The 24,772-nt window shown below is 33.9% G+C and overlaps 1 protein-coding gene across 2 annotated transcripts in view; it reads left to right on the plus strand.

Moving 5' to 3' along the window:
- Positions 1-24,772, plus strand: part of LOC145270443 (uncharacterized) — a 106,227-nt gene that overhangs the window by 51,652 nt on the left and 29,803 nt on the right. For both annotated transcript variants that reach the window (XM_080126089.1, XM_080126084.1), the window contains 2 exons: positions 20,939-20,978; positions 21,736-21,833. In XM_080126089.1, coding sequence (XP_079982215.1) covers positions 20,939-20,978; positions 21,736-21,833 — 138 coding nt within the window. The remainder of the gene's footprint in view (positions 1-20,938; positions 20,979-21,735; positions 21,834-24,772) is intronic.

Genomic DNA, 24,772 nt, shown 5'->3' on the forward strand with positions numbered 1-24,772 from the left:
AAGACCCGAAGACCACTCAAGGATAAGTGTTAATGAATGTAAAGTGGTAGTATAGTAATCGTTCATGGTATAAATTGGGTAGAATTTGATTATTTATTGGGAAAAGTCAACAAGAGCTTTTTTACATTGAATTTGAAACTTATGTTGTATTCAACCGGGAAGCAGGTCAGCAAAACAGTGTTCCACAGGCAGACAGTTCCAGGAAAGAAGCTTTGTTCATGGAAATTATTGATAGTGGTTTCAACTAGACGAGTGTTTTTCGTGAAAGTTTGGCATGGGGAACCATAGACCGTAGCTCAGATGTGCACTTGCTATAAAAAAATAACGATAAAGCAGTCTTTTCGTCTTTTCTGTTGAGAAAGAAAAGAAATTTCTTTGCAGTTGTGGTAGAGAGATAAGTTCTTATTGCGAATATCCTACAAGAAGGAACGAGAAATTGAAGCTCAGTCGAACACTTTCCATGGTCATTCATATTATTTGGATTCATTGGACTACTGTTCTCATGTTAAGTATTATTTTCACAACGTTCTGGTCAATGTAACCTCCAACCTTCTTCAGATGTATCTTGTCTAATTTGGGAATGTTTCTGCCAAACTCCAGAATTTGGTAATATATTAGTAAAATATTGTAATAATAATTAGTAATAAAATAGTGATATTTACAATTAGAAATAAAATAGGTTTAAGGTTCTTAAATTCTTACTAGAACTGTCCGCAAGGACCTGTGGTACAGTGGTTAGAGTACTTGGAAAAATGTATTGTAAAAGTGATATTCTCCTGAAGGTTGAATGTTCAATTCTCAATGTGGACGACGAAAAATACAATTGCAAATTACTGAGTGCCTCTATCCAATCATGGCTGATAGAATAAGAACATGCTACCCTCCAACCTTCTTCAGATGTATCTTGTCTAATTTGGGAATGTTTCTGCCAAACTCCAGAATTTGGTAATATATTAGTAAAATATTGTAATAATAATTAGTAATAAAATAGTGATATTTACAATTAGAAATAAAATAGGTTTAAGGTTCTTAAAATTCTTACTAGAACTGTCCGCAAGGACCTGTGGTACAGTGGTTAGAGTACTTGGAAAAATGTATTGTAAAAGTGATATTCTCCTGAAGGTTGAATGTTCAATTCTCAATGTGGACGACGAAAAATACAATTGCAAATTACTGAGTGCCTCTATCCAATCATGGCTGATAGAATAAGAACATGCTACCCTCGTAAATTTGACAAGTTCATTATACAAGTGTATTAAAGATAAAATAAGTTTGACAATATACACCTGAAGAAGGTCAGCGATTGCATTAACCGAAAAGTTATGAAAATGACACTCAAGATGAGAGCAGTAGTTCGATGAATCCAAATGATACGAATAACCAATCCTCATCTCAAAAATTCGGAAATGTAACACGTTCCATGGAAATGACGCAAGAATGGAGAAAGACTAGCAAAGAAAGTGGATCTTGGGTTGCCTCATAACTCTCGCTTCCCTTATTTTGTCCTTTAGTCCTCAAATTACATGAGCAATGTTTCTGACAAAGGGGCAAGAATTGTTGATTTTTAGATGTTAATTTATCCATTAACACTCATCATTGGCTAGTTTTTGACCTTTGTATCTTTTTTTTTTAAAGTTCATTGCATCAAGTGACTTCATGACTTTTTTGGAGCAGTTTCCATTAAACAAAAGAAATGTCTCTTAAGAAAGGAACTGTATAAAACACTAGCAGGGGGTACCTGGCGTTGTCCGGGTGTTTAGAGGTGTGTGTGCTTGGGCGGGGTGTTAATCAAAACATAAGAATAAGCAACGTAAATAGTTTAAAACTTTTAAAAAATTGAAAAAACACAAAAAAAAAATAGCGTAAGGCAAACGAACAATGTTAAATGTAAAAATGGGAAAAACAAAAAAAGAAAACGCGAAACAGAAAAACGAACATTAAAACTTCGTTAAAAAATCTGAAAAATAAAAACCAAAAAAAGAACACTGGCTTAAATAACCCTGTTTCAATATTAAACCTTTAAAAATCGAAAAAGAAAAGACATCCCCCACCACAATTCGAACCCAAAACCTTTAGATAATGACGCCGACCTCTAATCAACTGAGCTAAGACGACGTCAACGAAATTAAGTCGTTTTTTAAAATCTTTAAACTAAATCATGTTCCGACGTCATTTGCGCATGCATAGAACCGAACTCGTCATGAGAGGGCGGATTTTGCTGCCCCCCCCCTCTGTAGAAAACTGATTTCAGGGTGAAGGAATTAACGTTTTTGGCCAATTTTTCGATATTTGTCAGGTGAAGGTTGGAACTTTAAAATGATATCAATCTGGCAAAAATCCGTGACCCGTGTTGAAAGTTTTTGCGAGACATACAAACACACATACTTACATACAAACATACGCACATTTTCGCTTTTATATATATAGAAGAAATTCCCCTCCCCTCCACTAGATTGTGAAGTTGATCTTGTATTGTATACATATATATCAAGGCAAGAAGGAGTGTTCTGAATGGCACCTTCTCCAATGTGGCAGCAGTACTCCTTTGTGTTATCAATGCATATTTAATTATATAAATAGTGTTCTTTTATTGGAAGACCTGTTATCTTTAGACATAGCTGATAAATTTTAGCATCAAAGTTTATGTTGAGTGATGCATTTCAAGGTTGATTATCATCTAGTTTCCATAATTATCTCTCTTTAATAAAACTCTTCAGCATCCAAACCCTACAATATTCAGATGAAAACTTAAAGTTGTTATCTTTGGTCACATGATTACTCACTTTAATTTCTCTTTCTTCTGATTTGTACAAATTTCATAACTTTTCTTTGTACAAATTTGGCTCAAATGTATTTGTTTAAACTTTCACACAGACTGATAGACTGTGACTTCATTTTATCTTGAATGCATTGTTCTTGGCTATGGCATTAAGAGTATTGGTGATGAGTTCCTAATTTCGTAGTTTCAGAAAGTATAAAAAAAAAACCCTTTTAGTTTTGACCTGGATATGACCTTAAAAGATATCCAGTGATGAGGCCCCCATTGGGGGCTGTAGGGAAAGCGGAGTTGCCCCTTAGTTACTATTGTTCCTAAATCCATTTTGACTTGGTAATACCTGTTGAGGTATTTGGTGCTATCAGATGTGGCAGTCTGAAGATACTGGCTTCCTGATCAACAATGCTTCAAACATTGAAGTTATTGATTTTTTTTCTTTCTCTTTGCAGAACTCAGTCATGTTCTGCAAAGTCAAAAACAAAAACAACTTTTTTCCACAAAACAAGTAAACTAAACATCATGAATAAATATTTGAAGATATAAAGAACTTGAAGAATAAATTTTTTTTTCTTAAATTACTGGATTCAGCATTAAATAACCTATTATATAGATCTCACCTGTTGGCTTGAATGTATGCATATTTGTATGTCTGCCTAAAACTTTCGACAGAAGCGACGGATTTTCATGAGATCAGTATCATTTTGAAGCTCGACGTCTCGGGCAACAAATATCGAAAAATTGGCCAAAAACATTAATGCCTTCACACTCAACTGGGCAGTTTTCTACAAGGAGGGGTCGATTTTTTGCAAGCCATTTTTGCAAGTCATCGTATCGGTTGGATTGATTTTACCTAATGTTAATGTTCTGAACTTCCGATCGCGGCATGAAGTATTGGTAAGATGTCAGATTTTCTTTCACTTTCTTTTCCGCCTTCGCTCCACAAGTTCAGGCCTGCTTGCTTGCCTACTACTATTTTTTTTTCTTTTTTGGTCAACACACACCTCCAAATATCTGGGCAACGCCGGGCACCCAGGCTAGTCTATTATATAAAGGAGAGTTATGTGTAACTAAAGAGGAATGTGTTCGGGAGAGAAAGATAGAAAGATGGATAGAAATGTAGAGATAGAAGTTTTCATAGATGTAGGTTTCTTTAGTCCCGGGCAATGCAAGATAACCTTGCTAGTTTTTTTATACATAAAATTATATTTGTTAAATGAATAGCAAATATTTATCTATACTTAACCCTATCATTCCCAAAGATATTTCAGCTGTTATCTTGACTGAATAAAAACAAAATAATTAAGTCCAAAAGCAACTCAAGTACAAGAGTTAACAAGATAAACAGATTAGTAGGTTAAGAACACAGATTGTAAATGAGTAATAGGATAAATAAAATTTCATTATCTCTGAATATTGACCATCATGAACAATCATGTTGTAACCTGCAGAGATACAGTTCCATGGCAAAGTGTCTCACAGAGGAAAAGTTCTTGAAAAGAAACTCTGTTCAATTAGATACATTGCAGTTGGGGTAGAAAGACACGTTCTTGCAAAAATGAAACAAATTTATAAAGTTTCTTTGTTTTTGTTATATTTATTTTATGACATATAAATGCTTTTTGCTTATTTACTTCCCAAGACCAATACATATTTTCAATGGTTCATTGGTTCTTGAATTATCAACACAAGTTGCTGTTTTATCCATGTGGAAATTGTGGGTTTATACGTTTTCCAATAATATTAGTGTGGCAAAAGTAATGCAACACGTGACTTATACAAGCGCCGCCGCCTCTGTCTATCCTGTCGGGTGATGGAATCATGAAAGGAAAGAAAATTAAAACTTTTGTCTATAGACTATTTGTTGATATACATATGGCATTAATTTACTTATGAGGACAGTGACTGCTATGAAACAGAATGAAGAGGAAAGCACAGAGCAGTTTTCTTTTTTGGACAGCTGAGAGAGAGAGACAGAAAGTGAGAATGGTCAGTGAAGATTACAGTTGAAGTTAGGAGTTGGCAAGAAGGAGTTTGAACAAATATTTATTATTTTTAAATCTCAATTTCATTCGATTAGTTTGTAAATTATCACAAAGAACCAATTAGATTTGAACTTAACTGATTCCATAGTACTTGGCCGTATTCATTTGCCCAGTCATGCACAGTGTTTGCACTCTGAATATTCAATGATTGAAAATAACTTTAAAAGAAATAACTTTTTAATGCATATAAAATTGTTGCATAAAAATCTTTTCTTATAAAACTTTGTTTTTCTCAAATTTTATTTACAAAATTTTATCCATATTTTAGTTAGCACTTGCTAACTGGTGACCCTTCTATTCTTTCGATGTTTTATTTATTTCAATGTTAACTTGCAAGTCAGTATATATGTTCTTCATTTTCTTCCTGTACTATAACATAATTTATAAACAAATGAAAATCTAACTTTTAAAATATAAAAAAGCTAAAGCAGTGTGGGTTACCGGTGTGAGAAGTAGTGTGGAGAATGAACAAAAATGGACAAACTTGTGGAAATCATTTTTCTTTTTGACAAAGGGATGTTATCCCGAAATATCAAAGACATTAACCATCCCGGTCTCAAAAAAACAGTAAGCCCACATTTACTGATTTTATATGTGATGTTATATGTTGCTTAGAAAAATAGACATACAGTATTTCACTATTTTACAAGACTTCCACGTGTTTGTCTATTTTTGTTCATTTTCCACACACGTTTTCACACCAGTAAACCACATTGCTACAGCCTTCTAATACACTTATATTTTATTTACCAGCAATGCTTCAAGTAAACAACCTTTTCCTTCTAATTTTTAAAATTCTATGCAGATTAAACAGCATAGAATTTTTCATCTTTTGTGAATATTGGTTCAGTTTCATAAAAAGTAAGCCAGTAGTGGCAATAGGAATATAGACATAAAATATAGATTCAAATAAATGTTAAAATATGTAAATTTGTTAGGAAAACATAAAAAAATCTGAGAAAAAGTCAATAGAAAAAAAAATAGAATAAAAAAACAGAGCAACAAAATCTAGTAACTGGGGAAATGTACTTGTGACAGTATTCACCCAAGGTGGGTTGAGCCAGTTCCAAGTGAATTTCCCGCATCACAAATCAAGGCAGTCCATCCAAGTCTGCCTGATACTAACTCCTCAGCATACTTCAACCATTTGCAATTCTATTGTTACACACTGAAGACATGAGGGGTGGTCATAGCTTCCAAGTCAGCTTCAACCATTGTGAGCCACGTCTTCTGTTGACCATCTTCTTGTGCCATCTCGGTAGTCTTGTTGGTGCTATTGCCTTGTAAATCAGGTTAGTTGGTAGACAAAGAAGGGGGTGTCCAAATCATCAGAGTCTCCTGATAAGAAGTACTTTGTGCATGGATTGTGACATTTGGGATGAATCTTAAGAATGCACCTAAAACACTACCTATCAAAGACTTTCTACTTGTACGGGCTAAGTTTCACACCTGTAGAAAAGGATTGTGCAAACAAGGACTAGTAGATGGAGCATTTTATGGTTGTTGGATTTCATTTCGCAACTGAAGGTGATTATGAAGATTCTATAGTGTTTAGTAGTATCCATTAGCCCAGTCATGCACCACCCAGGTTTTTTGAGATATGGATTAAAAAATATTGATTTTTTTTTTTTTTTTTTTTTTTTTTTTAACAATGTTTTGGCTACTTTTGTCCTCATTTTAAACTAAGCTTAGAAAAGCATTTGAAAATCAATAAATTGATGTAAATTTGTTTCTTCAGCATTAATCCACAAATAATTCCTTGTCAATTACTTATATTATTTTTTATTTCATAAATTATGATTCTGTTTCATTTTTCTCTTTTTTTTAATTTTCTTATTTTATTCTAGCTGGGGATGAGGTATTATACCAGATGCCAGACATTCACCCACTATTTCATACATTCCAACAGAGAAAGCGTTTTAATATTCTAACCGTCCTCCCAATTGTCTATATTTCTTGTACTTGGTTTACTATGTATATTTGCCAGGTAGTTTTTGAAATTCTTTTTCTTGTCCAGTTGCTTCTATAATTACTGGAATGATGAAGATCTTCCTAAGATTCCAGTTTCTTTTCATGTCGTACATAAGACCTTGGTATTTTGTTATCTTTGCCCACTCAGCTCTGTTTAATCCAGCAACATTGGGGATATTGACTTCTACTAAGGTTGCTTCTTTCTCTTTCTTGTCCCATTTCATTATGTCAGGTTTAATAACTCCGATTTCTAGGTAAGTAGCTGTAGGGATTGCATAGTCATAGTGGATAGTGCATGACTTATTTACAACAGTTCTTTCTGGCATATGTTTCCAGAACTTGCTGTTAGAATTTTACAGATGGTCGAATGGAGATTGCCAGTAACATTTCATATGAAATATGCTGTGATATTAAGACCAATTTCCATTCCAAGTAATGTCTATATTAAATTTCCATTCCAAGTAATGTCTATATTAAATTCCTTGATCTGTTCTTTTATGTTACGTTTCATTGAAGTTCACGTCAATGTTTTCATGATAATCGTTTGTCATTGACGTTAAACGGTTTGATATAAATAAATCTTCACACAATGAAGATGGTTGTGGCATCAGTCATCATTCAAACATTACTTCATTTGAAAACTTTCCAAGATCAATGACCATTCCCAAGTATATTGTTTCTTCTATTAATATTTGAGAGGCGATGCTCACAGCTTTGATTTTTCTTCATATAAGATTTTCATTGTTAATAACTGAATTTGATTGTCATCTTTTGAACATTATGTAAGAAATTGTGTATTGATCAGTTAGCATTTGATGTTATGACCAACAGTTAGCAATGCTATAATGATGTCTCTGTGGGAATAATAGAAAGTTAATCTCTTGTAAAATATAATTAAACAAGAATGAGTTATCTTCCCTTACAATCACTATTACTTTAAAAATGTAAACTATCATTAACTACAACTTTTGTTGAATTTGGGGAAGCTCATAAGTGAATGTGTGTGTGTGTGTGTAATATATATATATATATATATATATATATAAATAAAACCATTTGTTAAGAATATAATTATCCACTGACACATGTTTCATCATTTATGACTCATCAGAGTGGCTGAATCTAGCAAGATTCAAAATCAGGACCCCATGATTAGAAGCCTAAACCTCTACCCCTGGGCTATCTTGCGTGACTGCTGGGTGTATCATGTTTTATGTAGATGTTATTTGTTTGTTTCTGTTTGTGATACTTTTGAATGAATTCAATTATTTATACGTAAGTGCATTTTTACATAAATATGAGTTTAGAATGGTTTCCCCTTTTACCAATTTTATACCCCCAAATATATATATATATATACAATGGACTCTCCCATCAAAACCCGGACATATGAGATTCAAGCAACTAAGTTGTCTGAAATCCACACAGATCATTTCTTTTATGGTGTTGAAGGCTTTCTGTAAGACCATCCACACTTTCTGGAACAACTGCTAACCTCAGTCGGTGCAAACATTTGCAACACAGAGGAGACAGTAGACCTCGAGTTTTACACCAAAGTTTTCCTTCTCTTAAATGCATGTCTTAATAAAGACTAAGGATGCATCTCTCCTAGTGCTTTTAAACATGCCTCCAGATACTAACCTGGAAATTTCTATGTCCCAGCACAATATGTACAGCGCCTAATATTCCCAAATGGTCCCCCTAACTAGTACTAGTCAAACTCATCATTGCTTAACTTTGGGAATCTAATGAAAATCGGTGTGTTAATGTGATTAATGTGTGTTGATACATACACATATATCTGAAGCTATAACAATAATTACTTCCCCCAATGCAATACTATAACAAATACTAAAAGCAAACTAATATCCTATTGCAAACATTAAATTTGAGATTACTTAACTTTAAATAATTTCCTTAAACACTCAATACCATAAATGATAGATCTCTTCCATTCACTTTCTCAGCACTTTGTTACTTTATTAATTTATAAATTTCCTAGTCTATTTTCTTCTTCCTAGTTGGCTGCCCCCCCCTCATGGACTTTGCTAGAATGTACATACATGTGTATACCTGGGAATCTATGCTTTGATGTATATATGTGCTCTAATGCTTGTATTTATGTGTGCATTTGACACTACTTTTGTATAGGTATACTAGCAATCGGTGTCCGGCGTTGCCCAGGTGTTTTGAAGTGTATGCTGAGGAAAAAAAAAAAACGGTCAATTTTTTTAAACTTTGACCCCTATTATTACCTCTTAACATTTATTGTTTAGGGATCAAGTAACGTTAATAAGTTAGATCCATGGCCAAGGAATCTATATATAAAATATCACGTGTTTAGACCCTAAATTGTAGGAGGAGTTTGGTAGAGTTCTCAAAGGTCAAATTGTTGAATATTGACCACATAATCGCCAAATTTCTGTCGAAAACCTATCACATCGATTTTCCCAAATCTCAGTACCCTGTATATCAAATTTCGAATCTGTAGGCTTAAAATTGACAGAGTTTTAGCGTAGGGAAATGCACACAGATGCACAGATACACACAGACACTATCACTTATATATATATATAAACATAAACATCATATATATAAGGATAATAGTACGCCATATATATAACAAAAGACCATTATTTACTGAAGTGAAAGGAAAACCCGAGGGAACTTTACCCAAAAATAAATCTATATTTTTTATGTGTATTGATAGTCTTATCAACACCCCTTTTTTCTATTTATTTAAAAAGAAAATACAACTTTGTTATTTATGAGTCGTGGAATTGCATTCATCTACAAAAGATCTAGCTAATGTGCATATTTTTTATCGTTTTTAATTAATTCCCTATTAGTTTTTTTTCGGTTCTCTTATACGATGATCATCTTTATTTAACTATTACGTGTAATTATATTCATACAGATATTCTATATGATTTATATTTGCGTAATATTTGCGTAGAAATGAAGAAAATCAAATTTACTGTGTGTTTATCGTGTTGCCATAACAACGTGACGTAGCCAAGGACGGTAGTGGACGTGATTGTGTGTGCGTGTGTGCGCGTTTTCGTGCTGTGTTTATATTATGCATATTGTTTCATATCTTATCAACTTTTTCGAATCTATGTGTACAGTAATACAAACCCGTTTTTCGAGCTGAATAAATATGTTACATTGAATAAAAACACGAAAAATATATCCAGAAAGTAACTTATCTTGCCTTTAATAACATTTATTTGTTATATATTTGTTTTTTGACAATTTTTTCGAATCTATGTGTATAGTAATACAAACCTGAAATGAAAAGACCACGAGTGAACGCGCGTTTTATATAAAAATAAGTATTTTTAAATTTTATCTTTCTAGCTTTAAAAAAAAGTTTTAAAATTTTATCAGCCGGCATAATTTATTTTTAAATATTGAAAAATTTCAGGAAAATTAATTTTTGCTAGATTTTCAAAACATTGTTTTCGTGTTGTGTGTACGTGTCTGCGGCTAGCACCAGAATGGCGGCCGTGATGTCGTAGGTTCGATTGTTAGATTGTGTAAGTTTCGTATTTTTTTAATTTGTAAATAACAAGTTATGAAAAAATTAAACCCTTCCAAGATGGACAATAAATAAAGCCATAATATTTTATGGTAAAGGTAAGAACGTAGGAACCATAGTTTTTTAGGAGATGTGATTATTGGATTAACCAATCAGAAATCGTCTGTGGCACACACATCTGTTTTTATAGATATATAGATATGCATTTGTACAGGTGTTCAGTGTAGTTCTTTTTAGTTGTTTGTACTATGGTAGAGTCTGCGGGCATCAGCCTTCCTCTTCTTCCTCCTCTAATTTTCCTTTAATCCTTCCTCAGCCCTTATAATCCACTAAAAATTCTCAATAAAATTCTCCAACTTTTCAGATAAATTGTTTCTCGCAAAAAGTTTACAGCCCTCAATTTTTAAATACATTTGCTTTAACCTTGTTAACTCTGTCCATAATCTCACCAAACCATATTCACTGACCTATTCCATCTTGCCCCCCTCCTACTGCCTTAATTGCTATTTTTACAAAGATAAGTCGTTGTGGCAACCAGATCATCACCCTTCCTCACTCTACAATGTTGAACTGCTTTAGTTACTGGGTCAATGATCTTTCTTACCCTAAAATAACTCAGTTCGCTACGTGCTAATTCTCTCTACTTTTTCTTCAAATCACATTTTCATTAATAAACTTTACAGATGGGATTTATCTGCGCTTAATCACATGGAAATTTGTTGTTTGGATCACTTCTGCACTCCAATGATATGCTTTCGGATTACCTTAAATTGGATCTATTACCTTTAAAAACTTCCTGGATTTACTAGATTTTGTGCTCACTAACCATGGGAACACCCTGAAAACTTTACAAATTTCCTGGATTTACTGGATTTTTTACTGACCAACTACCCTTTCACAAGAAACCATTTTTCCTTTTTATACCACTCCATCTGTTTCATTGTTGTCGACTTCATTTTCACGCCAGTATGATGCAGTTCACACCTAGTTTTATTAAATGCTTTACAAGCAAAATTTCTTTACACATTTTGCTAATTCCTCTCCTTGTATGAGAAGGAAAGTATTTCTTCAAAACTCTGCGGATTAAGGACTTTCACCTCTATTTGTGTTTCCTTTCCAAATAATATGTTTTTATCTCTTACTAAAGTGTATCTCAGCATATTTTATTAAACCCATGTACTTATATATATGTGTTTGTGTGTGTAACATAATCACATTATTGTATATATATATATATATATATATATATATATATATATATATATATATATAACTACTTAATTTACTCACATAAAATTAATATACGACAGTATAGATTTATGCATAAACTTTAAGTATTTACTTCAAAAGTGCTCAATACGTAGGTAGAGCTAGTTAGTAATTTATAAAATATATATGGCGATTAAGCTACACTGAATATTCCGCATTTCATCCAATCTAGGACTTTTCATGCACTTATGCACCTAAGCACATGAAGAGTCCTAGAGTGGATGAAACGCGAAATATTCAGTGTAGTTTAATCGCCATATATATTTTATAAATTGCTATATATATATATATATATATATATATATATATATATATATATATATATATAAACACACACACACACCTTCTGGAGCTACCGCTACCATTTTTCCAGCGATCTTGGCAGCTACAGATTTGATTTAAATCTTCCAATTCAGGTCAGGAGTGAAGGTCAGACCCAGAAGTTTGTCAAAGCAGGGAGCTTCTTTCGGACAAGACGAGCTATTCATATCAATTGGGGCCAAGTGGGGATCAAAGCTTTTCTAGCAAAAAGATAAAATCATGGTTTTGGATGCGTAAAAATGAACTAGCCACCTTTTGCTCCATTGTATCACATGCTCTAAGCCAGAGAATAGAGGCTCAGAGATTTTGGTCATTGTTGGCCTTTGAAGTGTTGCTATAGATGGTAATGTTGTCTGTGTACATACTGACACATGAACTTTCTCTTTTATCTATACAGCATCACTCAGTTTCAAGTGGCCACATTTTTTTTTTTTTTTTTCTGGATTGTAATTGTTATATCAGATGTAAATATGATAAGCATTAAAAATTTTCTTGGTAACTTACAATAGAAATAAAATAAATATTTAAAAAAAAATGTTGGAAAGAAGGTGGGGGTCATGAAAAAGTGTCCACCCCTCTTTAGTGGAATATTTCCATGATTAGACTCATCTAACCACGTTGTTTTCTTGAAATTCATATTTGAGAGAAATTATTAAAAATGTCCACTATACCAAAGAAAATAAGAGAATTAATTGTTATGAAGAAGGAAAAGGCTAATCCCTTAATTCCATAGCTAAACGGTTTGAAATGCATGGATCAACAGTGAAAAAATACGGAAAAAATATGTAACCTATGGACAATCAAGAATTTTCCAAAAGGCTATAAAAAGAGAAAACTGACAGAGAGATGAGAGGAGAATTTGCTTAAATTCAAGGAAACACCCATATTGGGGACCAAGAAGCTCTTTGCAATTACAGATTTGTCTGTAAATATCTCTTTCTACATATAAGAGAACTAAAGGAGGCATAATTTATGGGGGTATGTGACTTGCAAAAAAAAACACTATTAAAAATGAGGCATGTTGCTAACAGGAAAAATTTCTGAAAGAATATGTAAAAAAACAAAACAAAACAAGAACTTGATAATATTGCCTACCCAGATGAATGTAGGATAGATCTCTATCCAAGGGGTTGAATATATGTAAAAACAACCCCACACCTACGTAAGAAGGACAAATATGTCAGGCAAATTCCTCTGTTAATATTTGAGGATGTATCAAAGCTAATGCATCAAACTGTATAAAGGTAACTTGAACAGTTATAGATATCAAGATATATTGGATGAAACATACCTTCCAACCCACCAAAATGAGGATGTGTTTATGTTAGAGCAAAGTGCCAAACCTGTAAACGTTCTAGATTTGTTGAAGAAAATGATATTACTGTGTTGGTTGACTGGCCAGCATAGAGTCCTGACTTTAACCCCATAGAAAATCTTTGGAGTTTTTTTTAAATTTAAATTAGGAAAATATACACCAGGAAATTGGATCAATTATAGGCCAATGTTTTTTAACATTGGCCTATAATTGATCCAAGTTCCTTGGTGTATATTATATATATATAAGGAATTCAACAATATCCCGAATTCTTACATAACAAAGCTCTACAATTCGCTGCCAAAGAGACAAAGGTTTGTCTTTATAAAAAAGGCTGGCACACAAAATATTAAAAGAAAAAATGTAAAAAAACAAGTAAAGAGATTAAAAGAATTATTATTAAAACAAAAATTTAAATAAAAAAACTTCAAATTAATAATTTAAAATTTTTTTGTTCATATGTCATACTGGTCACTTTTTCATGACACCCCCTCTTCCATGCTTAATCATTAAAAAATATTTTTTTATAACCTGTATACTTAATAGATGGGTTTGTTGATTTTATAAGTAATATTAATAATACAAAGAATAGGAATCTGAAGAAAAAACAAGAAAAAAATTTAAAAAAAAAAAAAACATTTGGGGGGGGGGGGGAAATTTATAAAAAATGTACTCGGTGGCCACTCGATGCTGTATATATACTAGCTGGCTACCCAACGTTACCCAGTTGTACACTACACTTAACCATATTTTAATTTATGCAGATTGTGAGTGTATTATTATAGAATCAATCTGCTGTTAATATATTACAAGAAATAAGTTGCCTGGTAAACTAATCCGCAAAAACAATTTTTAAAAAATAATAATGATAATGTCGTTCATCAAATTTCGTCTGTGCTTGTTTACAATATCACATCAACTGATATTTAGGCTTGACGATGAATGCCCTAGAAAAGTTACTTCTGATTAATGTTTAGTTTTAAAATATGCAAACAAAGAAATGGTTTGCAGCGATTTTAAATGGTACCCATTTTTTATCATAAATTGAACTAGATAAAAAGAAAAAATTAAAATAAAATGCTGAAGTACACTCGAGCTTGAACAAGGGCTTATTCGATCTCTAGTCAAATGCTCTAACACTGAGCTATATCTCCAGATGACAAATCTGTTTATTTAAGAAAAATGATTTGCTAAGATTTTATTATTTCCCTTGGCCAGTGTAACGTAAAGTATTCCACGATAAAAATTCTTTTTTATCTGTAAGAGAGAAAGACTATTTTTAAGACTGGATTTTTTCGATAGTTATCGAATGAATTTCTGTACAAAACATATCTAAGAACACTGCCAGACATACGAATTACCTTTGTGTGGATTTACAAAAGATATGTTCGGCCGTTTCAGAACCTACAAGGAAGGAACTCACACACGCACACACTCAAAGTGACTTTTATATAATAGTAGATATATATATTCCATTTTAAATGTATGTATGTATGTCTGCCTAAAACTTTTGACAGAGGTGACAGATCATAACTTTTCTTTGTACAAATTTGTGCTCAAATGTATTTGTTTAAACTTTCACACAAACTGATAGACTGTGACTTCATTTTATCTTGAATGCATTGTTCTTGGCTATGGCATTAAGAGTATTAGTGATGAGTTCCTAATTTCGTAGTTTCAGAAAGTATAAAAAAAACCCTTTTAGTTTTGACCTGGATATGACCTTAAAAGATATCCAGTGATGAGGCCCCAATTGGGGGCTGTAGGGAAAGCGGAGTTGCCCCTTAGTTACTATTGTTCCTAAATCCATTTTGACTTGGTAATACCTGTTGAGGTATTTGGTGCTATCAGATGTGGCAGTCTGAAGATACTGGCTTCCTGATCAACAATGCTTCAAACATTGAAATTATTGTTTTTTTTTTCTTTCTCTTTGCAGAACTCAGTCATGTTCTGCAAAGTCAAAAACAAAAACAACTTTTTTCCATAAAACAAGTAAACCAAACACTATGAATAAATATCTAAAAATATAAAGAATTTGAAAAATAAAATTTTTTCCCCTTAAATTACTCGATTCAGCATTAAATAACCTGAAAAGGGGTGTTAAGCCGTAAAACAAAAACAAACCAAACTCTACAAATGAAACGCAGTTGACAAATATATTATTCCTCTAATATATTATATAGATCTCACCTCTGGCCGGCTTTTGGGTAGGATTGAAATGGCTATCATCAAACAATGCTCATCTAGAACTGTAGAGGTTCAACATCTCTGTCTATTGCACTACAGGCTCGAAAGGGTGATCAAAGGTGGATTTTTTTTGTTATTTGATTCTCCTATTGTCGCGTCCATACCAAATGGTATTTATTATATCAATCTCATCTGTCTGTTTGAATGTATGTATGTATGTATGTATGTCTGCCTAGAACTTTTGACAGAGGCAAAGGATTTTCACAAGATCTGTATCATTTTTAAGCTTGACTCTTTAGACAACAAATATTGAAAAATTGGCCAAAAATATTAATTCCTTCACACTCAACTGGGTACTTTTCTACAAGGAGAGATCGCTTTTTTTTTTTCACCAATATTTTCGAAAGTCTTTTTAATTGACGAGCCTTAATTTAAACCTTTGCCACTTCCGGTTTTGCGATAGAGCAACAGCAAAAACGTCACTTTTTTTTTTTTCACATTCTTTTCCTCCTTTGCAGTACGGGTTTGAGCCTGCCTGCCTGCCTACTACCATTTCTTTTTTTTTTTTTTTTTTTTTTTTGCTCAAGACACACCTCCAAACACCCGGGCAATATATATATATATATATATATATATATATATATATATATATTTTTATTACATTTTCATCCTAAGCAAGGCACATTGCCACTTTGGTGTAGGGGGCTACTATCAGGGGCAGCAACTACTGGGGCAATATGTTGGGATTTGGACAGCAAGATGTCAGTTCACGTTACACTTGAATTTCTGCATGTCAGTACAGTTAGGGAAGCAGGGACCTGGAATGGAATTCCAGAGTCTAGAGGTTCTGGGGAAGAAACTACTGGAGTAGAAAGATCTTTTACATCTAAGGATCTCTACTGTGTGGGGGTGGGATTTAGCTGCCTGTCGGGTTTGTCGAGGGTGTCTATGTCGTGGGGGCACAAGTGTCTGCAGTTCGTCAGAGCATTCACCATTAAAATACTTGTAGAACAAGCAGAGGGATACAACGTTTCATCGATGGGACAGAGGCTGAAGCTTAGATGCCAGTTCAGGGCCTATCAGATTGGCGACTCTCTTTTGAACCTTGTCTAGGAGTGAGAGACTAGCAGCAGATGCACCAGCCCAAATGCGACAAAAATACTCCATACATGGGCGAATGGTGACCTTATAGAAGTACAGGATACTTTCAGATGTCAGTAGTTTTCTAGCACGGTAGAGAGAGCCCACCTTCCTTGCAGCGGCCCTGGCAATGTTTTCAATATAATTGTTTCAACTCATGTTTCATGTGAATGTTAGGCCAAGCAGTTTGAAAGATGTACTCTCAGACAGGGAGTCACTGGCCATTGCTATTGGTGGCAGAGAAGGTTTCCTGTAATTATTGAAGGAAACAAGTTTAGTCTTGGCAGCAGTGAACGTGATCATCCATTTTTGTCACCATTCCACTACAAATTGAAGGTCATCCTCTAGTGTTTTTGCCATTTCTTTAGTTATGTGTTCATTTGTTTTCCTGTCATGCCTGTTATAGAGTGTGGTGTCATCAGCATATATACCCATCTCAGAGGCAGCTTTGTCGGGAAGGTCATTAATAAATATTAGGAACAATAGAGGTCCAAGGATAGACCCCTGAGGCACTCCTGCATTTATATCACACTGTTTAGATGTACAACCGTTGAAGACAACCTGGATTTTTCTTTTATCTAAGAAGGATTTAATTATGTTAAGTATTCTACCAGTGATACCGTATGATTTAATTTTCCTGAGGCGACCCTCATGCCATACCCTGTCAAAGGCCTTAGATATATCTAGAGCTACCGCTCTACCCTCCCCCGCTTTGTCCAGTGAATGGTATATACGTTCAGAGATTACAGTGAGGATGTCAGCTGTGGAACGGGCTTGTCTAAATTCATATTGTTTGTCAGTCAGAAGTTTAGCATCTGTAAGGTGCCGGACTAGAGCATGGTTAATTATGGTCTCAAATATTTTTGGGAACAGTGGGAGGAGGCTAATGGGGCGATAATTTGATAGGTCAGTTCTTTTACCAGAATTCTTGAATACTGGTACCACAGAAGCAGTTTTCCAACAACCCGGAAAGCAAGATTCATTAAGGCATTTGTTGTAGAGCTTGGGGAGAACTGGAGCTACTTCAGCTGAGCACTTTTTTAATAGCACAACTGGGATGAGATCAGGTCCACATGCTTTTGAAGTGTCATGGTTTTTTATGATAGCATGCACCTGAGCAGGGGTGATTTTTAGATTGTCTAGCATGGCGTCTGTCCGCAAAGGAAAGTCAGGCAGGGGGTGGTTGGAAAGGTCCAGTGTGGAGTTTGAGGCAAACCAATTGGCAAGCATATTAGCCTTCTCGGTTGCTGAGCAAACAACCTCGTGATTTTTGGTTAGTGGAGGAATTGTTGATTGCCCATTATTTACTACACTGTTGTACATTTTCCAGAAGTCACGAGTTCCTAATTTTTGTGCTTCGATGCGTTTTTTAGTGGTTTCAGTAAATTCTCTCTTAGCTGTCGCTATTTCTTTCTTAACGTTACTTCTAGCTTCTATATACTTCTGTCTGTTTGAACTGGACTTATGTCAGTTAAATCTGCAGTATGCATGCTGCCTTTGAGCAATGGCAGTTGCGCAAGTCGAAGTAAACCATTGGGGAGAGTGAGGCTTGCTATAAAATTTCCGCATGGGAACATGTGCTTCAATTGCTGTTTTGAACCATTCACTGGCCCCATTTGCGCACTGTTCAGCAGGAAGAGAAAAATATTTCCCCATGGGGCATCTCTGATAAGATCTCTGATGGCTTCCCAGTCAGCCTTTTATATAATATCTCGTTGTTTTGAGCACTGGCTGTTCAGTTTGAGGTCTAGAATTTAGGGCGATTTCTACCATTATCACTGCATGGTCAGCGTTCCCGAGTGGGCTGTCAGCATTTGTTATACAATCCTCGGGAACTGTAGTCAGAAACAGATCTAGAAGTGATGTGTGTTGTTCTTGCTGGTCAGGGAAACGGATTGGAAACGTAACCATTTGTGATAGGGAGGGAGATATAGCGAAACTATGTGTTGAGCTGCCCGCTGCATGTGTGAGTAGAGAATCCAAGCCAGTTTTTGTGGTGAACATGAGAGTCACCAAATACATGTACTTGTGCGCTAGTGTCGAGGTAGAGTGCTGTGTCTATGCTGTCAGAGACTTTGTTTATTATGGTGCAGTCCTCGGTTGAGGGAGAGCGGTAGAGAAAATAAAAGTAGCTAATGTTATGTTGTATGTTTAGTCTAAAGTACATAAAGGCTTGATCGTCCGTTTCTAGGTTTGTTTCTCTAGTCAGGGGGAGGGTGTTATGAATATATATATATATATATATATATATATATATATATATATATAGTGATTTATAAAATATATATGGCGATTAAGCTACACTGAATATTTGGCGTTTCATCCACTCTAGGATTTGTCAGGCTTATGCGCGAATTCTGTGGTTGTTTCTCGTTTTTATATGGTCCTCTTCTGTTGAGGATTTTAGTTAGCCAATCATCTTTCTAGTATCCACCGTGCCCCTTCCTATCAGCCAATGGGCATGCATTTTATCGAACAAAGGATCTGTTTTAGAACTAGGTTAGTGGTTTAAGGCAGACCTTTTCCTTTTTTTTTATATATATATATATATATAAATATACATATGTGTACATACATAGATGCACATATATATACATATATGTGTGATCGTTTATGTATATTCATGTTTATTTAATTTATTTATTTGTTTATTTTCTATTGTTTTTGTTAGTTTTAAAGCTATTTTGTATCGCTATCCTAGAGTACGTTTTATTTTGTGAACACAGTTATTTGCTATTTCTCTTCCACAGTTTAATAGATTTTGGGGTTCTTTAAAGTACAGGATAACAAATTTTTCATGAAGGCATAATTTACATGGGTCGTCTAAATGCCTACACGTGGTAGCTTGTCTTATTATTTTCCATTCGACTACCAGCGAATGTCCGCTTTCTTTGAGTTCCCAGTATTTATTCGCTAGTGTTGTTTTTATACGGTGTTTTTTATTGTTGAATGTACTTTTGTGGTCATAGTATTGGGTTTTGAAATCTAAGGAAGTCATGCCTACGTAATATTTCTTGTTATTCGGGTTTTCTTTCGCAAATATTGTTGCCTGATAAACTACGCTTTTTGTTAGACATTTATTTTGAACTGGGCAAAGTGAGCGGTGTCTACAGTTGCATTTATCTTGTTCACTATTAGTATTTTTATTTATGGTATGGTTGTTCTTGTCTGGGGTTGGTTTGTTATTATTATTATTGTTATTATTATTATTATTTCTACTAGTGTTGGTTTTATTTTTGTCATGGTGTCTACTTTTTTTATTGTTTAATTTGTTGTTGTTTACATTGTTTTTATTTAGTATTTTGTTATTACGTGCTTTAAGTATCATCTCTAAATTTTCGCAACAACTGTAGGATAACTTTAAGGTATTTTTATTGAAGATTTTGTGTAAGGGGTTGGTTGCGGCAAAGTGTTTTTCAATTAGATCTAGAAATTTCTTGCCAAGTTTTGTTTTTAACATTTGATTGTATCGGGCCGTATACCAAATTATAGTTTTTTTTCTTCTATTTTTAATTTTATTAGGTGTTTGTTGCTTATATTTGATATCGATATTTTTGTATCCACTATTTGTTAGGGCTGTTTTGTAGATATTGGTTGACCTGTTAAATGCATTTACATCGCTTGAGTTATTACTGAATCTACTTACGATCGAGTTAGGAATGTGTTTTATAATTGATGGTGGGTTATTGGACTTAGGGTTTACGTAAATTGGAGTAGCGTTATCTTTTAAGTATGGTTCATATGTGTTTTTATCTAAGTTTAACGTGACGTCCAGGAAGTTCGTTATTTTTATGTTAGCTTATGATTGGCTAACTAAAATCATCAACAGAAGAGGACCATATAAAAACGAGAAACAACCACAGAATTTGCGCATAAGCCTGACGAATCCTAGAGTGGATGAAACGCCGAATATTCAGTGTAGCTTAATCGCCATATATATTTTATAAATCACTAACTAGCTCTACTTATGTATTGAGCACTTTTGAAGTAAATACTTAAAGTTTACGCATAAGTCTATACTTTCGTATATTAATTTTATGTGAGTAAATTAAGTAGTTATATATATATATAAATGTGAAATAACAACTTTAAAGATGAGGATAATAGTCCACAAATAATTAAATTGAAAAAATATATACAAATTACTCATCTCAAAAGAATTCCAATGATAAAATAATATTTATTGGAAGAGATATTTTGCTATTAAAATACAAGTTATGATTTAATTTATGAAATACTGAAGAAACAGTTTATATAAAATTCAAATTTGTCTCATAATAACAAATTAAACAATTTTTCATCAATTTGTTTAGTCTTAATTTTTTTTTTCCAATTATAATTTTGATGAAATGTCTTTTCACTTTTTTATTCCACAGAACATTATATGATTCCAACTCTGATAGCTTTAATGTGAAGGTTAGTATATTTGTATATGATCATTCGCAGAAGAAATTCTGTTATTTTATATTTTTAATCTTTAAAAAGTCATAAATTTCACTTTTACCAAAAATTTTCTTATATTTTTTCTATATTATATTTCTCTTTATCTGTTTATCTGTTTTTCTGTCTGTTCCACTTCTTCTCAGAAACTACTGGACCGATCTGGTGGAAATTTTGTATGGACTTGTTATAATAAAGTGCAGCAAACTAAGTATTACGGTATCTACTGAATGCACAGATAGAGATTAATAGGAATTAGTATTTAATGCAAAAATGAGCTCAAATTTAACCATATTCATCCATCAATTTGGCATAAAGCACCAATTCTAAGCCAACAGGCAATAACTTTCTCTTTGGCATATATAGAACAAAAAAAAAAGGAAAATTTTTTTGGAATTGCTTTGATATTATTTTTTTTAAAGGTTAATTTATTTATCACGTTAAAAATGATGCTGTGCACCCAAAGAAGAAAATCATGTGTTTCTGTTTTCATAACATTTACCACATGAGAATCTTGATAGTTGGCATAATATTTTCAAGATTTTTTTCATTGTTTTCATGTGCACTTGTAACTCCCAGCTTTACCACTGTATGTACAAAGTACATTTCATATTGCATATCTAAAAGAAAATCAATTGTAATCTGTTATGTAATACTACTAAAATACAATTTTTTTTTTTTAGTTTTTTTCATGTTTCATTTGTGTTTTAATTTTTTTTATTTTCATGTTCAGCCAGCTCCACTGTTTTCAATATCAGATTCTGAAAGTAACGTTGAAAGTTTACATCAAAACCGAAGCATAGAATCCTTACCTCATCCATCGAAACTAAGGTAAATATGAAGTACTAGCTCTACCTTCCTCCATATTGGCCGGTTGTGTATGTGAATTTGTTTTGAGTTTCTTTTTTTCAAGAATACCAGTTTAATGTTTTTCTTTTATTATTGAAAGAAAGAATAAATTACTTTGTGACCTTCAAACTTTCAATAGGTTTTAACTGTCAAATTAAAAGTTATTTTTTATATCAATGATTCACCATCTACTAAGGCTAAAAACCACTTGAGGATAAGAGGTAATGGAACTATAAGTTGAATGATGAACTGTGCTATGAAAATAATGGAAATAAGTAAAGGGCAGAATTTCTTTTCTTTTTTTTTAACAAAGGCTCGACAAGTATTTTTTGACATTAGACTTGAATATAACCATGTTCTACAGGGTAGAATGATAAAATTGTCGTTCTAAAGAAAACAACACTACAGCTTTATTTTAAAACTTTTATTAAAAAAATCAATTCAGGTAACTTGATTATGTAGTAGAGCTGATATCTATTCAGCTTTGATCAATGTCAAGGAAACCCTTCATATTAGACAACTGCTATTCATTTGGACACTCCCCTTTTTGTAGGGAACTGGTTTTCCCCAACATCGTGGGGAAACAAACAAATATGCTGAAAGCTTCAAGCTTAACTAGCTTGGAGCCAAAATTAAGTGCGTGATTTCATTCCCCTATCGTGAGATGTTTGATCTAGAAAAGCAGACGTTCGTTTATGCACCTGCATTTTTTAATCGTTTAATTTGAACAATTCTCACTTCTCTGCCCTCTTAGCGTCGTGATAAGATATGCTTTCTTTTCCGTCTTTGCCTCAATGCTTTGGGTTCGAGCCTACCTGCCTATCAAAACTTTTTTTTTCCTATACACACACAGACAAACACCTGGGCAACGCTGGGCATCCTTGCTAGTCTGTATATATAAAAGCGAAAATGTGGGCTAGTGTGTGTGTGTATTTTTGTGTATGTCCGCCAAAGGCTTTTTTCACCGGGCTTCTCAGTCGGCTCATTCCTTCTTAAAACTTTTTATATAATGTCTAATATATATATATATATATATATATATGTCTATAATATCTACAAGTTATGACTGGGGTTCGCATCTACTTTTTAATTTGCCTGACTTTTACGCACTATTTTCGAGATTATTTTTCGATCGCCGCGTTTTCGTTACACTTTTCAGTATAAAAAAAGTGAAAACTGGCTTACAGCCGTGTCATGTTTCAAGGTCAAACATCATGCGACTTAACTTTCTCGCACCTGTATATTTCACTTTATAAACGTTAACTTAAGACACTTATCACTTCCTCTCCCCTCGTGGCCGAGATGGTTAGGTCTCAGGGTTTTCTTTCATTTCGTTTCCACCTTCGTGTCAAGGAGTCCAAGCCTACCTTCCTACTAAAACTTTTTTTTTCTTTTACACCTCCAAACACCTGGCCAATGTTTTTTTTTTTTGAACAGGGTTGTTTTGATCCCCCCCCCCAACACACACATCTCCAAACACCCAGGCAACACCGGGTATCCCCCGCTAGTTTATAAATATAAAAGCGAAAATGTATGTATGTATGTTCGCTTTTTGTGTATGTCCGCAAAAGGCTTTTTTCGCTGGGCTTCTCGGTCAGCTTAAAACTTTTTATATCCTATCTAAATGATAATATCTATGAGTTACGAACGGGGGGTGGGGTCATGTGTGTATTTAATTTGCCCGACTTTCACGCGCTATTTTTCCAGATTTTTAGATCGCCGCGTGTTTCTTTTGCTTTTCAGTATAAAAAAGCGAAACTGGATTCAAATCAGCAGTTCCCTGGCCCATGGCTGAGTAGTCTCTGGAAAGCGATGTTAATATTTGGTCAATGTCGGTTTTTCACCGTCATATCAGACAATTGCTTTCATCTGGATACTCCCCTAATAAACAGGGGAGCTGGAAACTCCCCTAATAAAACGGGGGAGCTGGACACTTCCCTAATAAACAGGGGGAGCTGGTTTTCCCCAAAGTTGGGTAAAAACCAACAAACCGGATTTTGACCTCATTAAAAACTGTCCCGCAGCAAATATTTACAGTGACTTCAATTTGACTTCATTAACATCTTCAGTAACTCTTTCTTGCTGGCCGAGTGGTTAACGTGTCATGTTTTTTTTTCACATTTTATTTTCCAACTTCGCCTCAGGCTTTGAGTTCGATCCTACCTACCTACCAAAACTTTTTTTACTCCCCCCCCCCTGATTCTTTTTGATTTAAGAGCACACACACACCTCAAAACACCTAGGCAACGCCGGGTACCCCCGCTAGTCTATATATATAAAAGCGAAAATGTATGTATGTTTGTGTGTCTGCTAAAAACTTTCGACAGACACAACAAAAATTCACAAACTTGGTCTCATATGAAAGCCCCACCTTCCGGACGACAAATATCGAAAAATTGGCCCAAAGTGACCATCAGAAGTGCGTCAACTGATCGATTTTCTGCAGGGGGGGGGGAGCAAAAAAGTGACATTTTAATGTTAAACATTACATATTTTTAAATCGATTTATAACTGCCCCAAAAAATACGGCCACCAACTCTTCTACATAAAGTATACATGCGGCCGTTTATTTTGGGTCAGCTTGTATTTAAAACCCGCTGAGTCATGTCACGTGATCTTGACGTCAGCAACCTCTAATGGCCGTCTGAATTTACAATTAAAAAATGTTGCTATCGGTAAAAAAAAATTTAATTAAAACTAAACTATGAACTTCTACACTATGGCAACGTTACCAAAGTTATTACCACATTCAAAATAGGTAGATATGATAGTTAAACGAAAAATAAAGTAAAAAAAAAAGTGAAGTAAAAAAAAAAAATATGCTTACAAAAATTATTAACGATCGAAGTTTTTTTTAAAATAAAAACAGCTAAACGCCATTTTCCAGTCTTTAGACGAAGTGAGAGAGAGAGAGTGAGAGA

The sequence above is a fragment of the Euprymna scolopes genome, chromosome 4, assembly GCF_053919585.1.
Source record: "Euprymna scolopes isolate OS-2025 chromosome 4, ASM5391958v1, whole genome shotgun sequence".
NCBI classification, from domain to species: Eukaryota; Metazoa; Mollusca; class Cephalopoda; order Sepiida; family Sepiolidae; genus Euprymna; species Euprymna scolopes.